The sequence below is a fragment of the Eriocheir sinensis genome, chromosome 17 (genome assembly GCF_024679095.1).
Source record: "Eriocheir sinensis breed Jianghai 21 chromosome 17, ASM2467909v1, whole genome shotgun sequence".
In the NCBI taxonomy this organism is placed as follows: Eukaryota; Metazoa; Arthropoda; class Malacostraca; order Decapoda; family Varunidae; genus Eriocheir; species Eriocheir sinensis.
In genome coordinates, this window is record NC_066525.1 from 2,570,001 (window position 1) to 2,593,047 (window position 23,047).

At 47.0% G+C, this 23,047-nt stretch overlaps 1 protein-coding gene across 1 annotated transcript in view; it reads left to right on the forward strand.

Annotated features, from left to right (window-relative positions):
- The window catches only part of LOC127000109 (F-box/LRR-repeat protein 7-like), a 126,849-nt gene that overhangs the window by 72,399 nt on the left and 31,403 nt on the right, over window positions 1-23,047 (forward strand). Inside the window, exon 3 of the mRNA XM_050863527.1 lies at window positions 14,525-14,575. Within this exon, the coding sequence (XP_050719484.1) occupies window positions 14,525-14,575 (51 nt within the window). The remainder of the gene's footprint in view (window positions 1-14,524; window positions 14,576-23,047) is intronic.

Below are 23,047 nucleotides of genomic sequence, written 5' to 3' on the forward strand. Positions count from 1 at the left end.
CGTTTTTACCAGCGGCAACATTCTTCCTTTAGGAGCTGTTCGAGGTGTTCCCTTGAAAGCGTCTCCGCTAAACGGGTGTCTCCCCTAATCTCTCAATCTCTTCGTACCTTCTTTTCTTTTTTTTATTTTCGCTTTTTCTCTCTCTTGGGTACTTTCTGACGAATTACTGACGGTGGACTTTAAAAGGAGACGTCTTAAGGGGTCGCCAGTATGGACCTTTTCCTATGGGCGATATATATGTCCACAATTGACGTCATCCCTCGTCCCACCGTCATCACAACCACTCTTGCAGACCGTGTCCCCATGTACTAAACCCACCACCACCACCACCACCCTCTTCACCCCCCTCCGCCGCCCCACCACCACCATAGACCGTGTCCCCAAGTACTAAACCCCCCCTCCACCGCCCCACCACCGTCAACCAACACCACTAACTCCGTCATCAGCATCAAGTGTATCACCACCCGGACAGCAGTTTCCCCTCACGCTGATGAAGAGCGGCTCATCAGCGTCACCATCAGCGTCGTCATCAGCGTCACCAAGCCCACAAACCGCCGTATCATTATCCTCACTTGGCTCTAACAAATGGCCGTCCTCTGCCCCACTTTTCACGTAATTATGGCGCTGCTCAAGGGAATCAGGCGGGCGGACTCGGTGACCTGACATTGCTCGCCCCGTATACATGTTCTCACGACCCCGCTCCCCTCCCCACCGCCCCTTCACGTCCATCTCCTCCCGTCCCCTCTACCACCCTCAACTACCCATGCCCGTTTGTTTGTGTGCCTTGGGGAGTGAGAGAGGGAGGGAGAGGGTATATATATGTGTGTGTTTGTATGTGTGTGTGTGTGTGTGTGTGTGTGTGTTGCAACCTTACCGTACAGCTGGCGTGTAATCATAGCAGAGTCACGCAATGTCATCAGTCACGTATTATTTTTATCTCATCCACTTTAATCACATGGAAGTATAGTAATCTAAGCCTCCATCTGTTCATCTCATCAAGTGGTCATGTGTTGGGGGCGTTCCTTTCACCTCCTGTCGGCGCCGCTTCGTCGGGATAAGAAAAAATGGCATCGGGTTAAATTACAAAGGAAAGAGTAATGAAGTTGTTAGAAAGTATGTAATATGCAGGCTCGCGCACGTACACACACACACACACACACACACACACACACACACACACACACACACACACACACACACACACACACACACACACACACACACTTTACCTCTCGCTTCAAAAGGTTTAATTCACTTCCTTAATAATTTTTTTTCCATCTTTTTCCTCAGTCCTTTCTTCCTCATTCTTCCCTCCATTCTTTCCTTCCTTCTTCCCTTTCTTCATTCTTTCTCTCCTTCCTTTCTTCGTTCTTTCCTTCCTTCCTTCATTCATTCTTTCTCTCCTTCCTTTCTTTTTTCCTTCCTTCCTTCCTTCCTCTTTACCATCGTCTTCCCTATCTTCTTGTAGTATCCGTAGCGCAGCGTCACAATCAACACCTCACCATCAACCCCCCCCCCCCCCCCCCCCCTCCCCCCCTGTCACCCCCCCTCCCCCCCTCTCACCTGACCTGGACCGAGAGCGACGCCTTTTAACCTGTAATCATTGGGGTTTGCGACGGCCAGGTGAGGGTCGTCGTGTCTGGTCGTGAGAATGGACTTTCATTTTTCTTCTCCTCCACTCCTTGCCGATGGCCGACGTAGGGTTGTTATTACTCCGTGGGTCTTTTCTCTCTCTCTCTCTCTCTCTCTCTCTCTCTCTCTCTCTCTCTCTCTCTCTCTCTCTCTCTCTCTCTCTCTCTCTCTCTCTCTCTCTCTCTCTCTCTTCTCTCTCTCTCTCTCTCTCTCTCTCTCTCTCTCTCTCTCTCTCTCTCTCTCTCTCTCTCTCTCTCTCTCTCTCTCTCTCTCTCTCTCTCTCTCTCTCTCTCTCTCTCTCTCTCTCTCTCTCTCTCTCTCTCTCTCTCTCGCTCTCGCTCACGCACACACACACACACACACACACATCTTACAAGCGAAAAGTCTCTCGTAAGTAGGTTCTAAAAGTGTTTCCGTGGGGATTTATTTTTCTTTACAAGCTCGCTGCAACATTTTTCCCCGGGGACTCCAACGGCTAATATTTGGAGGCGAGCAGTGGGACCAAAAGAAGGAGGAGGAGGAGGAGGAGGAGGAGGAGGAGGGTGAGGACAAGCCGGAGTTAAAGGCTGAAGCACGCGTTACAGTTTAAAGGAAGAGAAATGAGTTGGAATTGATTAGAATACCTGGAATCCACTCTCTCCTGTTCATTAGGATCCCAGAATTTCTCTCTCTCTCTCTCTCTCTCTCTCTCTCTCTCTCTCTCTCTCTCTCTCTCTCTCTCTCTCTCTCTCTCTCTCTCTCTCTCTCTCTCTCTCTCTCTCTCTCTCTCTCTCTCGCTCTCGCTCTCGCTCTCTCTCGCATTCCACCCCACCCCACCAGGCTCAAAAACCACCCACCACCTCTCATTTTTATTTTCTGTTGCTTACGAGATACGAGAGAGAGAGAGAGTGGAAAAAAAAATTAAAATGTACGTAACTCTATATTTTTATCTCCCAACATCAGATTTGCTCAGGCGGAATGATCACCCAGAATTTCCACTAACAGGATTAATTTGACTTTTTTTCTCCTCCGGGGCGTGAGCGGCTATCAGTGGTCCCAGCGCCACATAACGCCCGTAACGTGAAACCAGCGGCGGTAAAAATGTATGTCCCTCCCTCCATGACTCTGCCTCCCTGCCACCACCGCCGCCGCCACCTCCTTCTCCTCCTCCTCCTCCTCCTCCTCTCCTGGCTTCTCTTCTCTTCTTCCCCAAGTGATGTTTTTTCTCTTCTCAGTTTTATTCATTAAGGTTTTTTGGGGGGGGTATCTCATCGTGTTTCTCTCTCTCTCCCTCTCTCTCTTGCTACACCGTTCCTCCCTTTCCTCTCTCCCTCCTGCATTCTCTCTCTCTCTCTTCCACTTTCTTTCTCTTTCAATTTCATATCTCAGTTTCTATCTAATCATCCATCCATCTCCACCAGCTTCTCATTAGCCGAGTGAAACAGGCTTAAAAGGGAACGAATAAGAAGGAAAGGAAATGAAAGATGGGAGGAACAGCAGATGATGGTGAGGGTGGTGGTGATGATGGTGGGGGGGGGTAGTTTTTTTTTTTTTTTTTTTACGTGTATGCCTATAGCGCCGGTATAGGCTTTTCTTGAGGGGCCTAGATGGTAGTCGTCCCCAGCCCGTCCGTCATGGCGCAGGCAAGTGTTTATAGTGGCGCCATCTTCTCTTGTACAGTAATAATGATGGTAATACTTATGCAGCCAGTGGACCGAGGAACGTGAGGTGAACGGCCTAACGCGGCACATACCTATTTCTTGAACGGCTGTGACTATATAACGTAAATGGACCGAGGAACGTAAGAGGTGAACGGCCTAACACGGCACATTCCTATTTCTTGAACGGCTGTGACTCTATAACGTAAATGAACCGAGGAACGTAAGATTTGAACGTCCTAACACGACACTTACCTATTTCTTGAACGGCTGTGACAATATAACGTAAATGCACCGAGGAACGTGAGGTGAACGCCCTAACACGACACCTACCTATTACTTGAACGGCTGTGACAATATAACGTAAATGGACCGTGGAACGTAAGAGGTGAACGGCCTAACGCGGCACATACCTATTTCTTGAACGGCTGTGACAATATAACGTAAATGGACCGGGGAAACATGGAAACATGGAAACGCAGGCAACAGAAAGCCTATTGGCTCATTACGAGGTTGCCCGCTTTGGTGATTTAATCTGCTCGACAGCCTGGGGCCTGGGGAGCAGATGAAAGCACCTCGACATTGAGGAGTAGATGAAAGCACCTCGATATTGAGCAGCAGATGAAAGCAACTCAATATTCAGTTTACTCCCGACGCAGCGAAGTGACGGTCGATTCTATATTTGAAGGAGTTGATAGTATTCGCATTTACTACTTCTGAAGGAAGATTGTTCCAGTGACGGATGACTCGGTTTGAAAAGAAACTCCTTCCGATGTCTGTGTTACATCGCTTAGACTGAATGGGTAAACCGTTATTTCTAGTTCTTAGGTTGGTTTGCAATTCAAAGAAATTGGAGTAATCGACGTTATTGAATTTTTTCAGATACTTGAAGACTTGAATCATATCTCCTCGTAGGCGTCTTTTCTCTAATGTAAAGAGATTGAGTCGCTTGAGTCGTTCCTCGTACGGTTGAGCCCTTAAGGTTGGTATCATTTTCGTGGCGCGTCGCTGAATCCTTTCCAGTAAATCAATGTCCTTTCTGTAATTAGGAGACCAGAACTGTACTGCATACTCGAGGTGCGGTCTTACCATGGAATTATACAAGGATAGCATCACGTCTGGCGTTTTACACTCGAAGTTCCTCGCTATGAACCCGAGCATAGTGTTGGCTTTGTTGTATGCTTTTTTACAGTGATTCGCGTGTTTCAGGTCACTGCTGATAGTGACTCCAAGATCCTTTTCCTCCTGCATCGCTTGCAGAGGTCTCCCATTCATGGTTACTATTTCTGGACCCAATGTGCATGACTTTGCATTTGTCAACATTAAAAGACATTTGCCATTTTTCCGACCATTCGATAATGTGATTGAGGTCTTTCTGAATGATTTCGCAGTCGGTCTTTGTGAGGGCCTTTCCCCCCACCTTAGTGTCATCAGCAAATTTCGATATTGTGGATTTCAGTCCTGCTTCGAGGTCGTTGATATATATGATGAAGAGAATGGGTCCCAGCACTGACCCTTGAGGCACTCCACTAGTGACTGGAAGCCAATCGGAAGGCTGTCCGTTGAGTAGTACTCGTTGTTTTCTGTCGGTGAGCCAATCTCTTATCCACGCGATCAGATTGGCTCCAATGCCCGCCGAGTGCAGTTTCTTAAGGAGTCGCTCGTTCGGTACCTTGTCGAAGGCTTTCTGAAAGTCCAGGTCCATCACTGGGGATGTGGGCATCCCTTTTATACCTTGGAAGAAGTCTAATAAATTCGTTAGGCAGGAGCTCTTGTTTCTGAAGCCATGCTGAGTGTCGGAGATTACATTATTGTCTTCTAAAAACTTGACAAGTTTGTCTCTAATAATCTTTTCGAGTATTTTTCCTGCCACTGATGTCAAACTTATGGGCCTGTAGTTTGATGCAACGCTTTTGTCTCCTTTTTTGAAAATCGGTGTCACGTTCGTCATCTTCCAGTCTTCCGGAACCTTGTTCAATTGAACAGACTGGCTGAATATGTTAGTGAGTGGCTGAAGTATTTGTTGTTTAAGCTCTTTTAATAACCGCGGGGACAAACCGTCAGGTCCTGTTGACTTGTTCGTGTCGAGTTTATCCAAATACTCTTTCACTTCTTGGTCGCATATTGAGTCAATTTTCAGGGCGTGATTCCCTCGGCGGGTCAGGGTTCTCGGGCATGGTTTCGATGTTTTCGACTGTGAATACGGATGCGAAGTTACTGTTGAGGATTCTGGCCATCTGTTTACTGTCCTGAGTTGCAGCTCCAGTCTCGTCTGTCAGGGGACCAATATTGATTTTACTTTCTTTTTCGATCTGATGTATGTGAAGAATTTTTTTGAGTTTGTCTTGATGTCACGCGCTATTTGTTTTTCGTAGTTGCGTTTACTACTCCGAATAAGGGTGCGACAAGCTCTGAGGCTGTTGTGGTACTGAGAACGGGCTTCGGCCGTGTCATTCTCTTTCATTAGGTTATAATTCCTTTTTTTTAAGTTTACCACCCTTTTTATTTCTCTGGTCATCCACGGTGGATCTACGGCACCATTTACTCGCCTGGGTTTCGTCGGCACTGTAGCCTTTTCTACTCCCAAAAGCTTATCTTTGAAGTTGTTCCACACGTTGTCGATTGTATTGTCGGTTAGGTGAAGTTGGTCCCAGGTCGCAGAGGGAAGCAGCTCACGGGCTAGGTTGAAATTTGCTTTTTTGTAGTCGGGTATCACTGACGGATTGTCTACGAGTTTGTGACTTATGTTGACATTGAAACGGATTAAGTGGTGATCGCAACCGTTAATTTTTCACCAACTTCACAGTCGCGAATGAGGTCGGGGTCGCTTACTAATACCAGATCCAGCAGATTGTTTTCTCTTGTTGGTTGAGTTACAACTTGAGTGAGGAACGAATCCTCCACCATTTCTATAAGCCTGTTACCCTCTTGATCTCCAGTCAATTGTCCCCAGTCAATGTTAGGGCAATTAAAGTCCCCAATTATTATTGCTTCTTTACTTTGTGTTAGAGAGTGAAGCTCTTCGTACAGGGCAGTGTCATCGGCTGCCTGTTGTTTTGGAGGCCTGTATACGGTCGCAAGTGTTAGTTTCTTATTATTCGCAGTTATTTCCACATAGACGGAGTCGTAATTCTCTGCGTCCTGTTTGTCTATTTTTATGGCAGGGAGCGTACTTTTTACGTAGCAAATTACTCCTCCTCCTTTCTTGTGCATTCGATTTTTTTGGAAGTTTTCGTACCCGGGAAATGACAGTTCAGATACTAGATGTGCAGAGTTGGCCCAAGTCTCTGTGATGGCTACCACATCTGGTTTCTCAGTTGCAATATACGCCCTAATTTCGTCCTTTTTGGGTAATAGACTGCGTGCATTTGTGTACAAAATGGAAATGTGACTACTGGTTTGGCCGCGTCGTGTTGAATGAGTTCGCTTGTCGGAGGCGTCGTTGGTTACACAGTTTCTTGCAAGCCGCATCGACGTAAGATTTGAACGGCCTAACGCGGCACATACCTATTTCTTAAACGGCTGTGACAATATAACGTAAATGGACCAAGGAACGTAAGATTTGAACGGCCTAACGCGGCACATACCTATTTCCTGAACGGCTGTGACTCTATAACGTAAATGGACCAAGGAACGTACGATTTAAATGACCCAACACCGTGCATTCCTTTTTCCTGAACGGCTTTGACTCGATAACGTAAAGAATAGATTGTGAGCACTTGAACACCCTCCCCCCCTCCCCCCCCAACACACACACACGCACACACACGCACACACACACGTGGAGGAATGCACCGTGCCGCTCGCCTATCTGTATTACAATTAACATAACCGTAAGAGATCGCGGCCGTAAATGTAATGCTGTGAGTAGCGTGACACACCGACCGCTGGGGATGAATAAACGAGAGAGAGAGAGAGAGAGAGAGAGAGAGAGAGAGAGAGAGAGAGAGAGAGGGAGAGGGAGACACAGACAGACAGAAACGGAGACAGAGACAGAAAGAAAACATAAGAACATAAGGACTCTGCATGAGGTCGACAGATAGACAGACAGACAGACAGAAACAGAGACAGACATAAATAAATAGTACATAAGGAGTCTACAAGAGGCCAACAAACAGAGAGACAGAGAGAAACAATAAGAACATAAGGAGTCTGCAAGAGGCCGATATACAGACAGACAGACAGACAGAAACAGAGACAGACATAAATAAATAGTACATAAGGAGTCTACAAGAGGCCAACAGACAGACAGAGACAGAGAGACAGAGAGAAACAATAATAACGTTAGGAGTCTGGAAGAGGCCGGCGTACTGACAGACTTACAAACAAAACCGAGACTCCCTAAAAAGACATGCGATTTTTTCCCTCTCACACACGACTGCTTCAGAGGTGTCATCGTTAACCGTCTCGAAATATTATTGATTCTTGCTGGCTGGCTGGCTTGCTCGCGTTGTCATCGTTAAATATATATACCTCTCCTTTTATTTTTCTTTACTACTCTTCTCCTCCTCCCGTGATAGCAAAGCGATAAATAGCGCTAGATCTCTTCGTATTATGCCGCCTTGATCCTGCTGTCATCGCTATTGGTAACACTGATAGGAGATACAACTCTTTCGGATACGGAATATAATGTTTTTTTGGGGTACAGGGATCAGTTACGTTTTTTGGGGGGCACAGGGATTAGTTATGTTTGGGGTACAGGGATTAATTATGTTTTTGGGGGTACAGGGATTGGGGTACGGGGATTGTTTGGGGTACAGGGATCAATTATGTTTTTTGGGGGTACAGGGATTGGGGTACAGGCATTGGGGTACAGGGATTGTTTGGGGTACAGGGATCAATTATGTTTTTGGGGGTACAGGGATTGGGGTACAGGCATTGGGGTACAGGGATTGTTTGGGGTACAGGGATCAATTATGTTTTTGGGGGGTACAGGGATTAGTCTTATTTGGATGCAGCCACAGAGACGTCGTTTCGGGCAATGTTAATCCGTTGTATCGTTTCCCATAGACTATACAGAACATACGAACTGGTCTTTTTATATAGAATGCCTAACAAATCACCACATTGACCCAAACATATTAACTTACAATACTAAACCCAGTGTTGTATTCCCTTATTCAAACCTGCCCCTATGTAACCCCCTCCTCCCTCTGACACACGCTATCCTCTATTGCATTTCACATCACTCTTCCTCTTTCCCTTCCCCTCCTCCCTTGCTCCCCCTCAAACATATTAACTGACAATACTCAAGTCAATGTATTCCCTAATTCAGACCTGTCTCTACGTACCCCCTCTACCCCTGACACACGCTATCCTCTATTGCATTTCATATAACTCTTCCTCTTTCCTTTCCCTTCCTCTCCTGCTTCCCCTTTTAGTGACGCTGAGGGCAGGGATGGAGGACACGTGTGGCCGCACCCTGTAAGCACTCCAGGTAACCCTCATTAATGGTTCACCTGACCGTGTGTTCCGTATCCTTGTAACCTGAAAATGGCACTGGATAAATAAACAGGGGGGAGGAAATGGTGTCCACCCTTGCCATGTTATTGTCAGCCCAAGAGGAACCGTGCCCTGCCCTGTCCCTCTCTCTGGTGGGTGGCGGCAGGTGGTGGTGGCGGCTGGGGGCGGCGTGCGGCGAGACATCCTGCCTGGTCTGATCCGAGCTGACTGGTGCATTAGTCCGCCTGGTACCATTTAGCGCTCCCTTACTTTCGCGTTGCATAGCCCGCTACCGGATGCCCAGACCGAGACGCAGTGGTGCCAACTCAAAAATTTCCTTCCCCATCACCATCAGACGAGTTTTAAGTTTTGTTCCTCGTGTATTTTGTGTTTTGTTTCCTTGTCAGTCTTCTCTTCCTCATTCTCTTGCTTTCTTTTCACGGTTTCTCCTCCTTTTCTTTCGTCTGTTCATATCCGAGTTCCACCTTTTCCTTTTTCTCATTTTCCGTCCTCTTCTTCTCCCGCCTCCTTCTCGTATCTTGTCGATCTTGTTTTTTTTACGATTATATTTCATTTTACTGTTTCTTTCTCTTATTCCTCATCCTTCGTCTTGACCTCTCTTCCTCCTCTTCCTCCTCCTCCTCCTCCTCCTCCTCCTATCTCCTGGACACTCCACACGGCGCCTTCTTTTTCATGGATTCATAGGTCCTTCTCTCCTTCGCCTCTCCTTTGTTTTCCCTTCCAGTTTCTCCCTCCTAATCCAGTGTCCTCTTCCGCCTCCTCCTCCTCTTCCTCTTCCTCCTCCTATCTCCTGGACACTCCACACGGCGCCTTCTTTTTCATGGATTCATAGGTCCTTCTCTCCTTCGCCTCTCCTTTGTTTTCCCTTCCATTTTCTCCATCCTTATCCAGTGTCCCGTGGCTATCATCTTATTACAAGTCTTCTCCTCCCTGTCTAACACGCCTCCACGCCATTTATCTCCGCTTATCTTTATCTCCTTTAATTTATTCTTCTTTTCCTGCTTCTTTCTCCTTCTGTTCCATGTTTTTCTTCTTCTTCCTTTTGCTGCTTCTGCGTTTTTTGACCTCCTATCTTCTTCTTCTCTCTGTTTCCTCCTCCTCCTTCTACTCCTTTTCCACCTCTAATACAACAACAAAAACAACAACAACAATGGCTACTACTACTACTACTACTACTACTACTACTACTACTACTACTACTACTACCACTACTACTCCTACTACTACTACTACTACTACTACTACTACTACTACTACTACTACTTGTAATAATCATAACAATCATCATAATCATTATCATCACAGCTTCTAATTATCTCTCATACCTCCATCTCCTCCACCTCCTTCTCTTCCTCCTCCTCCTCCTCTTCCTCCTCCTACTGATCCTCCTCCTTCATTTCCTCCGATTCGTCCGTTATTCTTTTTTTTTTCTTTTTTTTTTTGCACAAATCTCTCAACAGTATTTCATCTTCTTTATCTCCGTTCGCCTGTAACTCCTTTTCTGCCATTTCTCTTTTCCAACCCCACCTATTCTTTCTCTTCCCTGTGTGCCAGCTGTTCTCTCCACTTTATCATTGCTCTCTCTCTCTCTCTCTCTCTCTCTCTCTCTCTCTCTCTCTCTCTCTCTCTCTCTCTCTCTCTCTCTCTCTCTCTCTCTCTCTCTCTCTCTCTCTCTCTCTCTCTCTCTCTCTCTCTCTCTCTCTCTCTCTCTCTCTCTCTCTCTCTCTCTCTCTCTCTCTCTCTCTCTCTCTCTCTCCCAGTGCCATCTGTTATGCCTACCCCTCTTTATCATGTCAGCCTTCCCCTATCTCACACCTTCCTTCCTACCTACCTACCTTACCTACCCCTTCTTTCCCCTCTCAGAAGTCCTCCGTTATGTCCACTTCCCCCATCCTCTCCATCGCCCTCCACCACCACCATCGCCACCACCTCACCGGTAACACTCGGGACCCTGCACCCCCCGCCCCGACTACCCCGCCCGGCACTCTAGGCAGGAACAATGACCAGACCCCCTTTGTTCTGGCTACAGTGGTGTTCTTGGTGCTCGCCTGTCTGACCACTCTTACGTATTCCCTGTCCATTCTCCCCGCCCCCCTCCTCCATCAGCCGTTTTGCTTTAGACGCTTTTTTTCTCTCTTTTTTTCTTTTTGTGTGTGTGTGTGTTGGGGTGTTGAGGGGGGGTCCGCCTCTCTTGCTCCTTCTCTTTGTTGATGTTTTTTTTGTTTTGTTTTTTTATTCTGTCGCTCCACTTTTCCTGTGCTATTGTGTGTGTGTGTGTGTGTGTGTGTGTGTGTGTGTGTGTGTGTGTGTGCGGGTATCTCAACACACACACACACACACACACACACACTCACACACACACACACACACAAAGTAGTTGATTTATTAAACGAAAACAATTACTTTTTAATCTATGAAATCGCCTGAAAGAACCTGTGGCAAGCATTTTTTGTGTGTGTGGTTATTGATGTTGCTTTTTTTGTTGATGTTGTTGTTGTTGTTGCTGTTGTTGTTGATGTGTTTACACGCTGTTGTTATTGTTCTTGCAGTTAAATATTCATAGCGAATTCTTGCTGGTTTTTTTTTTACCTATTGCGGTTTCTCTATTTATCCCTTATTTTTTTTCTTTTTCCTTCTTTACTTATTTTTTTCTTTCATTCTTTTTATTTAATTATAGGTCCGTCTACTCTTTATTCACTTATTTTAGTTTTGTTTCAATTCTTTGTTGTTTTGTTTTTCATGTTCGTATATACAAATTTCTATCTCCAACGCGATATGCATGTCAGTTGCTTGCATGTGTGTGGTTTCCAGTTCGCCTTTCTTGTGCCTGATGTGTCCTGTTAGGGCCGAGGCGCCGTGCTGGGCTCCGTGTGGCCGGCGAGGTGTGGCGGGGTGGGCGTGGCGCGGCGGGAGGAAGAGAAAGAAAGAAAGAAAGAAAGAAAGAAAGAAAGAAAGGAAGAAAGGAGAGAAAGAAAGAAAAAAAAGAGGAGAGGAAGCAATGAATAACGAGTGAGAGGTGGTGGTAGGTGTGTGTGTGTGTGTGTGTGTGTGTGTGTGTGTCTCGCATTGAAGCTCACGCACCATATCTCCTTCAATATCAGGTTATTGACCCCCTTCTGAGCCAGAGGGGGGGCAAGAGAGAGAGAGAGAGAGAGAGAGAGAGAGAGAAAGAGAGAGAGAGAGCAGGCTTGTCCTATTCATATTTTAAGCACAGAAACGTACCTAAAACTAATTAATATTAATGAAGCACAATCGCGTGGACACAACACACGGCGAAACACAGAGATGCGGAGATGAACATACGAAGAGGGTGAGCGGGGGCCGGGGGACACGATGTAGTTATGGCAGGCGGGCAGCGGGTCGTATAAATAAGAAGAATCAAACTAAAATGTGGGGGGTGGGGGGGGGGGGTTGATACTCGTGTCCGTGGGTGGGGGAGTGCGCAGCGTAGGGCAGGAAGGTTGTGGCCGTTGAACGTACCGCAGCCTTGCAAGATGGAGCAGTGGATAAGATTGACACATAGGGCCAGTTTCACAGTTCCCCATGACGGTTTAGTAAGCTCCCAAACCAATACCAGAGCCTTCGAAATTTCCTTGTATAGTGTCTGGTGTTGATATTTAAGTTCACAAATTTGATGAAACTATACAGGACAAGTCTTGTGTATTTAGTGTGGCATCGAAGACCTCACCGTTTTGGATTGTATGGGATTCTATAGTTTGGTTCGGGCTGTTACGAAGACACTGTGTTGGACTGTGAAATCGGCTCTTACTCTGCTTTCTCGTGGGTCTTTTTGATGACTCGGGTCTCTGTTCAGCATCGTGTCCATCATCCTCCCGCCGCAGCCTCCACTCCTCCCCCTCGGAAAGCCTATCTCGGCCGGGCACCATCATTATCCCCCATGCCATTACTCTTGCACCCCCCTACCCGGCCACCGCCCCGCCTAATCCCACTCCAGCCGGCATAAGGCAAGTCGATATAGCGCTGAGGATTAGTTACAAGCCCAACTTACGGTAACTTGAGCCTATCTTTAAGCCCTTACCTACGCCCTAACCCGAAATAACGTTTGTCCAGCTGTCTGTCTCTATCTATCTCAATCTATCTTTCTCCTTCTATATATCAGTTAAGATATGTAAATGATTGCTTTTGGGTTCATCCTCTACGCCTCCTTTCCCAAGATAACGTTTGTCCAGCTGTCAGTCTCTATCTATCTATACCTATCTTTCGCCTTCTATATTTCAGTAAAGATATGTAAATGATTGCTTTTGGGTTCATCATCTTCGCCTCCTTTCCCAAGCTCGCCTCATCCCGGTTTCTCTCCTCGGAACGAATTCTTTTTCTCATCTTGTGGAGCAACGTCTGCAGGACAAGTAAGCAGCCTAAGCCGACTCCTGATATATCTCACCCAGCCTTACGCTTCTCGGTACCCGGTTGTAGTTGTGTTTGGGTGGTGGTGGCGGACCAGCTTCCCCTCACACAATTCCCCTCCATCATGCCTCGCGCCCCTATCCCTGCCCAGCTGTCACATCATCCCCGTCTGTATCACTCCCCCATCGCTGCGCCCTTCAGTCCTGTTTTAGGCCTCCCACTATACTGCCCCCGACTTCTCGACAGCCAGAACCCACGTGTCCTTATATCACCTTACTTGTTCGTCCTTCCCATTTGGTGTCCGGCGTCCAAGTCCAACCTTATGGAGAATTTGATCTGTAGAAGAATGTAGCCTCGTTTGAGTCTGAATAAAGCGGATCGACTCGGGTGAAGTTATATCCAGGCTGGACCTTCCTTATAGAAGACCGCCGCCTCCAAGGGATTGAATTACGAGATCACGGGCTAAAATCAAGGTAAAGAGAAGGGGGTTAAAATGTCATTGAATTTGTTCGAGTTCCGTTTCGTCACTTTGCAGCGCAGACTGTGTGTGTGTGTGTGATCATGCTGGTTGACGCCGTGCTTGTGAGGCAGTTTGTACTTATATGGCCGACGAGGTGATGCCAGCTTAATGCGTGTGTGAGGAGCGTGCGACGTGGCGGGAGGGGCGGCAGCAGATGGCGGCGATAGTGTCGATGGTGTGTCGGTCAGGACCTGGATGGGCCCCTCACGGCTCCCTACCCATGCTTCTCTGTCTCTCCCTCTCCCTGCCCTCCTTCCTCCCTCTCCTTAAGGTCTACGACCCTCACCTTGCAGGTAAACTTCCTCCAGTTGCTGTCCCAAGTCCTTGAGTTTAGTCCTGATAAGTTAAAATGTTCCCGTCAGGCCGCCTCCCCGCCCTCAGCAAAACGTTCAAGACACTTTGAAGCCCCAGTCACCCTTCCTCCGCACAAAAATATATGTAAATTATATATAAATCATACATAAATTACCCCAAGATTTCACGGGGTCATTACAACTCACCCCCTCTGGAGACCTACGAGGGAATTGCCTCAGCCACGCCCGGCAGGCTGACAGCGTCGACGGCCGAGGCTTTCCGCGGCGGGGCGGTCGTGGCCGCGGCGGCGCACCATGAAGACTCTTAACATATTTGTTGCTGGTCTGGAAAGGAATAAAGGCCGTAAGAATCCCGGAAAGCACTGCAAATATATCAGTCTTTCGTCACGGCCGTCCCTCCGCCGCCACAAAACCCTTCCGTGGCACAAGGAGTTTTTCCGACTTAGAAGTGTTTAAAGTTATTAGGCAGGAACGTCACTTACGTCAGGCTTTTCGGCTCGGAGCATGCAAAATGTTTTTATTATTTTGTGAGACGCATGAACGTACTTGCTGTATAATTGCATTGTTCTTTTTCTCTTATTTATCTCCTTCAGGTGAGTGTGGCGCCGGAGGGAGTGACGCCGGGTGCCTGAGACTGATCGGGAGTGAGTAAAACACTGACTTTTATTGTTTCTTTCTTCTTTCACCGACATCCTGCAGTGACTCTACGCTGCCCTTGCTTACTGGCCGTCATCGTCACACTGTGTACTCCTAACACAGTGACCTGCCATCTCCTCCCAACACTACAACAGCTTGCCTCCTCCTCCCCCTCCTCCTAACACTATGACAAGCTGCCTCCACCTCCTCCTTACCCCCCCCCTCCTCCTCCTCCTCCTTCTCCTCCTCCTGACACCACGACAATCTTCCTCCTTCTTCTCCCAGCGCCACAACAACCTCCTGATGACAGAACCTCTCTATGACTAATTGCCTGTCTCTTTCCTGGTTTATCTGTTGTGTCATTTTACAAACACAGTCATTGTAGCAAGTGATTAATCTGTTTGTTTACTGCAGCGGACTTTTTAGTGTCCTCCTAATTAGATATTATGACCTCTGGATTATTTTATGGCCTGATGACGTAGAAGGGGGAGGGAAGGAAAGGAAAGAAGAGGAAGAAGAGAAATGAGCGAAGAATTGCGATTTGTGAAGTTTCGTTTTGTGGCAGTGATGCAGAAGTGGAAGTAAAAGAAGTAATGGGAAAAGAAGAAAGAGGAATGGAAGAAAAGGATGATAAAGATAGGACAGGAAAGAAGAACTGGAAAAGGAATAGGTCTCATGTTCGCCACCATCACCACCACAGCCCTCCCTAACACCATAACCACAGCCCTCCACCACCACCACCACCACAATCACTCAACCACCACCACCATCACACACACCACCACTATCACTATCAAGATACTCTCCACCATCCCTACAACCACCTCTCCACCACAACCAACACCACCACCACCACCACCACCTCCTACGCGATTGTCCCGTCACATATCACAATGAATCATTTCTTTTGCCTTCATTATTTGCGGTTTGAGTGTGTGTGTGTGTGTGTGTGTGTGTGTGTGTGTGTGTGTGTGTGTGTGTGTTGCCCGGAGACGAAGTGAAAGATTCGTCACTGGAGAGAGAGAGAGAGAGAGAGAGAGAGAGAGAGAGAGAGAGAGAGAGAGATTTGAAATGATAAATATATAAATATAACAGATGGGGAAGGCCTGCTGACAGCCAAATTCCTTGAACGAAACTCTTGACAGGCGAGCATCTGAAGGGTGATGGAAGAGGAGGAGAAGGAAAAGGAAAAAGAGGAGGAGGAGGGAGAGGAGGACCACGTAAGGAAGGGAGGTAAGGGAAGGCGTACACGGCTTGATAGGATTAAAACCAGAGGATGAGATTTCCAAGATTGATTTCCAGACGCCGGAGTCACGTGGAGAGTCGGAGAAGAAGGAGGAGGACGAAGTTGAAGAGGAGGAGGAGAGAAGGAGGAGGAGGAGGAGGACGAAGTAGAAGAGGAGAAGGAGGAGGAGGACGAAGTAGAAGAGGAGAAGGAGGAGGAGGACGAAGTAGAAGAGGAGAAGGAGGAGGAGGACGAAGTAGAAGAGGAGGAGAGGAGAAGGAGGGGGAGGAGGAGTTGAGTGACGGAGAAAGCTGTCTCTTATAATGTCACGATGGTTGAGAGGCGTTCGTTCAACTCCTGCTGGTGGTTGTGGTATCCGGTTCCAGGCGAGGCAACGCGGGTCACCTCCATCGATGCTGACCGGCTGAGAGCAAGAAAGGGAAAAGGCGAAGAGTGAAAACAAAACAAAAACGAGAGAGAAACATGAAAGGAGAGTGTCGTTAGAGTGTGTTCAGCAGGAAGAAAGGAAAAAAAAGTGAAAAAAAAGCGAGAAACATGAAAGGAGAGTGTTGTTAGAGTGTGTTCAGCGGGAAGAAAGGGAAAAAAAGTGAAAAAAAAGCGAGAAACATGAAAGGAGAGTGTTGTTAGAGTGTGTTCAGCAGGAAGAAAGGAAAAAAAAGTGAAAAAAAAGCGAGAAACATGAAAGGAGAGTGTTGTTAGAGTGTGTTCAGCAGGAAGAAAGGAAAAAAAAGTGAAAAAAAGCGAGAAACATGAAAGGGAAGTGTTGTTAGAGTGGGTTTAGCGGTTGAAGTGAGCATCCATATCTGTGTTTTTTTTATTGTTTGTTGCATAGTTTTTGTTTTGAGGAGGAGGGGGGAAGGGGGATGAGGGGAAGGGGGGTTGAGTATACCTTTTCTAAGCACATCCACATTCTTGAATATTTTATTTTTAGAGTATACTTTTGGGGTGTCTCTCCCGGCGACGTGGTGTGTGTAAGTGGGGCTGTTAGTTGTGTAAGTGTGCAGAGGTTAGGCTAGGTTAGGTTGCTTGATGAATGCCCTGTCCCCCGTTCTCTCTCTCTCTCTCTCTCTCTCTCTCTCTCTCTCTCTCTCTCTCTCTCTCTCTCTCTCTCTCTCTCTCTCTCTCTCTCTCTCTCTCTCTCTCTCTCTCTCTCTCTCTCTCTCTCTCTCTCTCTCTCTCTCTCTCTCGCTCTCGCTCTCGCTCTCGCTCTTTATCTATCTATCTATCTCGGCCTCACCTCATATTTTTGCATAACTTCCCTCCGGTCTCCTCGCCTTCCCTCGCCTCCTCCTCTTCCCGTCCCTTTGCACGTTCTATCTCGACCCTCCGAGTAAGCATTATATAAAATGTGGACCCCCTCTCCTCTCTATATATCATCGCCCGTACCCACTTCTTGATCAGTAATAAATCTCATTGCATTAGCTGCCTGGAAACACAGTCCTGATTACAGCACTGCCTCGCGGCCTGGTCACGAGGAACCTGTATTAGAGGGAGGAGAGGGCTTTGCGATGGTTTAATATTATGGGTTTTTTTTCCTTGTTAAAGTTTTACCCTTAAGCTCAAGCTGCCTGTCTGCCTGGCCGCGTGTGTGTGTCGTGGTGGTGTGGTGGGGGAGGGAGGCGTTGTGTGTGTGTGTGTGCGTGTGTGTGTGTACGCGTTAGGGTGTGTATAGTTGAAGCCTTGCTAATTGGCGAGATGTTTGAATATGTGCCATAAATCAGTCAAGCTGCAGAGTATATATATATAAGATGGAGGCGGCACTTGGACCTCAAAGGAAGACGAGGAGGAGGAGGATAGGAAAGACGAGGAGGAAAGACTAAGAGGAAGACGAAGAGGAGAAGGAAGGACGATGACGACAAGTTGGTGGACGTAAATAAAAACGAAGAAAACAAAAACATTCAGAAAATTAAGACAAAAAAAATAACACGTAGAAACAGGAAAAAAAAACACAAACAAGATTAACACGAAAGTAAAAGGTTAAAATAATATGATACGAGATCGCAGAAGGGAATATATTGATAATTACCTCTCTCTCTCTCTCTCTCTCTCTCTCTCTCTCTCTCTCTCTCTCTCTCTCTCTCTCTCTCTCTCTCTCTCTCTCTCTCTCTCTCTCTCTCTCTCTCTCTCTCTCTCTCTCTCTCTCTCTCTCTCTCTCTCACGTCTAGGAATTCGACACTACCTCTTAATTGAACGCCAAGACTAGGATGTCGTTCCCTACATGTCGGAAACCCAAGGACTATTTGTTTGTGTGATGATGTCGGTTTCAGGCCTGGTGAGAGCGAGCGAGAGCGAGTGAACCAGCGAGCCAGCGAGTCAGAGAGAGAGAGAGAGAAACCCAGTATCGGGTGTCCTAAGGAATGTGATATCTACATTAGACAAACGCGAGGCTCATAAATATAACTTTCTTTGCGAGTTTGGCGAAGTGTGAAGCAAGGAGAGGGGGAGGGAGGGAGGAGAGAGTGAGAGGGAAAGTAGCAGAGGTAATGAGAAACCTGACGGGGAGAGAGAGAGAGAGATTTGTAGCGGATTGAGATAATGAGAGGAAGGAGATGTCAACATACATTAATTTAGAGAGCATAGACACCGCCACAGGATATTACTCTCTCTCTCTCTCTCTCTCTCTCTCTCTCTCTCTTCATCTTTTTTTAACGTTGCATGACTCGCTTAATATAAAACAAAAGAAAACAATATATGTAATTCTGTAACAGGACATATATACGTGTCTCATACACACACACACACACACACACACACACACACACACACAGAGGAGATGGAGAAGTCGAGTGGGTGGAGTGGAATGTAGGGTAAGCAAAAACGACGTCCGCGTGGTTAAAAGATATAAATAATGGTTCAGCCCTTCAAGTGTTCCGCCTATGGTTCCCGGGCGAGGGTTTTACTAGCCGGGAAGACTCCGCGAGATGTCCACCCTGACCCCGGCAATGTTACCACGCCTTATGCAATGTATAGGGCGGAGACTTCAACGCTCGCAAAAGTAGTGATCAAACCCCACCCCGGCAATGTTACTATACCCTATGCAATATATATAGGGTGGAAATTTCAACGCTCGCAACAGTAGTGATCAAACCCGAGAGAGAGAGAGAGAGAGAGAGAGAGAGAGAGAGAGAGAGAGAGAGGGGAGTTAGTGGTGGCAGCAATAGCATGTTCTTGATACGCAAGCGATATGATAACTCTTTGTTAAGGAAAGTGCCTGATCATGCTGGTCTTATAATTACAGCACAAAGTTATCATGACAGAAACTAATCTCCCCAGTATATCAGTGCCCGCGAATGCCAAGTTACTACTCCCTACAAACATGTTCAGGAAGTGTATAAAAGGTGGCTTTCTCTACCCTCCCCCTCGACCCGTCCTCGCACCTCGCTCCCCCTCCCCCTCGACCCGTCCTCGCACCTCGCTCCCCCTCCCCCTCGACCCCTCCTCGCACCCCCTCACTCCCCCTCGGCCCCTCCTCGCACCCCCTCACTCCCCCTCGGCCCCTCCTCGCACCCCCTCACTCCCCATCCCCGCCCCCAAAAGGCCTGACGCCCGCCACTCATGGTCTCATCTTGCTTGAACACAAACGACACCACCAATCAGGGGTAATGGAGCTGCTTAGTGCCGCGCTGTAGCTTGTACATGTATCTCTCTTTTTGTTTTGTTTTAATTTTGGTTTTTATTTATTTATTTTTATTTGGTCATACGAACATGTTGATTTGAAGGGACAGCTCTGGTAACACAAACATTCTCGTCTCCACCTATTTTATTTTTTTATTTAACTTCCTGGGCACATTCTCTCTCTCTCTCTCTCTCTCTCTCTCTCTCTCTCTCTCTCTCTCTCTCTCTCTCTCTCTCTCTCTCTCTCTCTCTCTCTCTCTCTCTCTCTCTCTCTCTCTCTCTCTCTCTCTCTCTCTGTGTGTGTGTGTGTGTGTGTGTGTGTGTGTGTGTGTTCCCATATGTTATTAGCTCCTTAGGCTCGGCGACAATGCGAGTTTTTTTTTCTTTTCTTTTTTGAGGGTACAGAGTGTGAGGGCGGTGAGGAGCGCGCAAAGAGTGTGAGGGGTGGGGGGTTCACCTCCTGGTCCACTGAGCATCTTGTTTGTGACCATAGTTGAGGTCTCTCGGTCTGCTGTTCCTCCCTCTCTCCGTCTCGTCTCTCCCTCCTCCTCCTCCTCCTCACGTGATCTCACTCCGCCAAACACTGGAGGAACTGTAAGGGTATTTTTCTTCACTGTATTTCCACGTGATGAGCGTCAGCACACCTTGATTTTCCGCATTTAATCTGTATCGTTTTGGTCACTCTAAAAAGATCAGGTAACTTGAGATTCGCGAAAAGCGCGCATTTGAGTTTCACATTTGTATGGTAAATGGTAACGTGGACACCTAACCTCCCATTCCCCGCCGCGGCCACAGGTGCCTCGTGTGCATTTGTAGGGCCGCGGAATACGCCTCATGTTTCACCTCAATTCCCATGTTTTGGTGGCAGAAGTTATTGTCAAATGTCTGACTTCATCGGAAATGCGACACTCTTTTGTAACTCAAGCGGGCAACTCGGCTCAGGTAGGCGGGGAAGGCAGGCGGGCATGTGGCGAGCGCTGGCACGTTGCGCGGATGCCATTGAGGGGCCCCTGCCTAAAGACTTTAGTGTTGCTAGTGCTGTCCACGGGTGAATATGTTTCGCGACCGAGGGACGAAATTGAGAATACGACCGAAATTGTATTCTCCTTCGGCTAACAGCAAGACAGGAGTTTTAGGATGTGACATGTGTGAATCAGGATATGAAACAGAAAGAACATTAACCGTGTGTCGGTGTGGATACTCGTGGAAGAAGAGAATATGTGAGTTGGACTGCCATTCTTCCCTGCCTTCTTCCATTTTGTGTGTGTGTGTGTGTGTGTGTGTGTGTCAAGGTAGAGGTTCTCTACACGTTCATAGGCCCTCACTGAGCATTACTGGACTGAGGGTGTGTGCAGGGAGGGGCCCAGCACAGGCTGCAGGCGCACAATAGTTGTAACTCCATTCGAGTCTCGTCTGCGGAGAAAAATACGTCGTGGAGTGCGGGGGTTTTAACCAGTGTCCTTGATATTGTACTGGGGAGGCTTCGTGCATACATTTACTGCAGTGTCCTGGCGGCGAATGATGTGTGCATTGTCTAACACTGCGCTGGGTGTTGCGGATTCCTTGTAATGTGTTTGTGTTATGAGCAGCAGTGTGTATGTTCAACTATATATATATATATATATATATATATATATATATATATATATATATATATATATATATATATATATATATATATATATTGCAGTTGAACAGTTTGCTGTAGATAACAGGCGGCATGGTGTTTCCTGCGTGAAGGATCCTTCCCGGTGCAGTCTGCGGGAGAGGCTGCTGCCGCGATGAACTGCACATCGGAAGAAGTTATCAGAGCGGCGGCTGCTGATTGTTTCGGGACTCTTGACAACCTGCGAGTCATGGGTTGTGTGAACCAAATCGCTTTGACCTCTTTAGCTGACGAAACTATTGTTATATACCCACATAAAGCACGTCCAGACACATTCGACGTTTCAAGCAAATGAAACATCAAGTAAGTGTGTTGTGGGAACTGTTCGTAGCCCTGCAATGGGCGGAGGAGCGGGCGGTGGTGGGGTGTGTTTTACACTGCGTAGTGGCCAGGGGAGAATATTCCACCCCACGGAGTCGGCAAGACTGGAGGGTTAACCTACCACTTGGGTCGTTAAGGTAGGACCACACGAGTCCATAAAAAATAAATAAATCGTGTGTGTGTGTGTGTGTGTGTGTGTGTGTGTGTGTGTGTGTGTGTGTGTGTGTGTGTGTGTGTGTTTGTCTGTGTGTGTGTGTGTGTGTGTGTGTGTGTGTGTGTGTGAAAATAATGCAGTCGTATAAGTGTGTATTTACTCAACAATTGTATAAATTAAAACAACTTGTATCATTAGTGGCTGAAAAGTGCTTGGCAACAAACCACAAGGCCATCCATTAGTGACGTGAGACTAACGCGCGCACGCACACACACACACATACACACATACACACACACTCACACACACACACACACATATGTATATATATATATATATATATATATATATATATATATATATATATATATATATATCTATATATATATATATATACCTCGTTTGTTGCCGAGCACTTTTCACTCACTAATGGTGCAGGTTGCGTTGTTTCATTAACACAACTGTTGAATATAATTTTTAAACTTCTATAGGTGCCATATTTTTTAAGAAGAGAGAATAATGACAAGAATTGTGTAAATTACTCATTTTGGACTCTCTCTCTCTCTCTCTCTCTCTCTCTCTCTCTCTCTCTCTCTCTCTCTCTCTTTCTGTTGGTCCGCCCCGGCGTGGTGGCTGCGGCACACGCCGTCAGGGCCAGGCGGCGGGGCTCGGGGCCGTCACTGGCCGTGGGCGGGTCACCGCGCGCACGACTTGCGTCTGTTAAATGCCTCTCTTGAATATTATTATTGTGAAGCTCGTCCTCCGGTATCATCAGCGGTCTTAAGAGACTCTGAATTAGTCATCGTCAAAATGTAGCAAAATTAGATGAAAAAAATATTGCTTGTTACTTCTATATACCGGTTAGTCGCGGCGAGTTCATGAAGCTTTTATATAGAATCTCCGCCTCGGTTAGGGAGAGTTATCATCGGGCAGAAGTGTATTTTTTTTACCATAGTGTAGCTGCATGTGCTTTGGGTGGCGGTATCTGATACAGAGGCCGTGCAAGTGGCAATATTTTCCTGGTAGTGGTTACGAGCTGTCGCGCGGCGTCCAGCCCTGGCGATGGCAGGGAATGCTGGGTCTTTGTTCAGGCCCTGGAATAATCTGAGGCAGGGACTCGCCTCTAGATTACTCGCAATACTGATCAAAGTAACTCTTGAAGTTATTTGGCTGTGTGTGTGTGTGTGTGTGTGTGTGAGTGGAAGGTGCTTATATATTTTTATAAATGTAAATTTTAGTATTCGTTAAAATATTGTTCACCTTATTTTTTCCTGAGTGGCAGTACCGTTCATATACTGATCATAATGTGGCCACACTCTTACTTTAGCATGTTGATTCGTGCGTCAATCGGCAGGATCGGCAGACTGCTTTTAAGTGAGGGACTGTCATGGAGCAGCAGCCTCCACTCTCCTCAGTAAAGGAGGATATCTAGAAACAGATGGCATTATTTTCAAAAGAAAGCACTTGGGACATGAAAG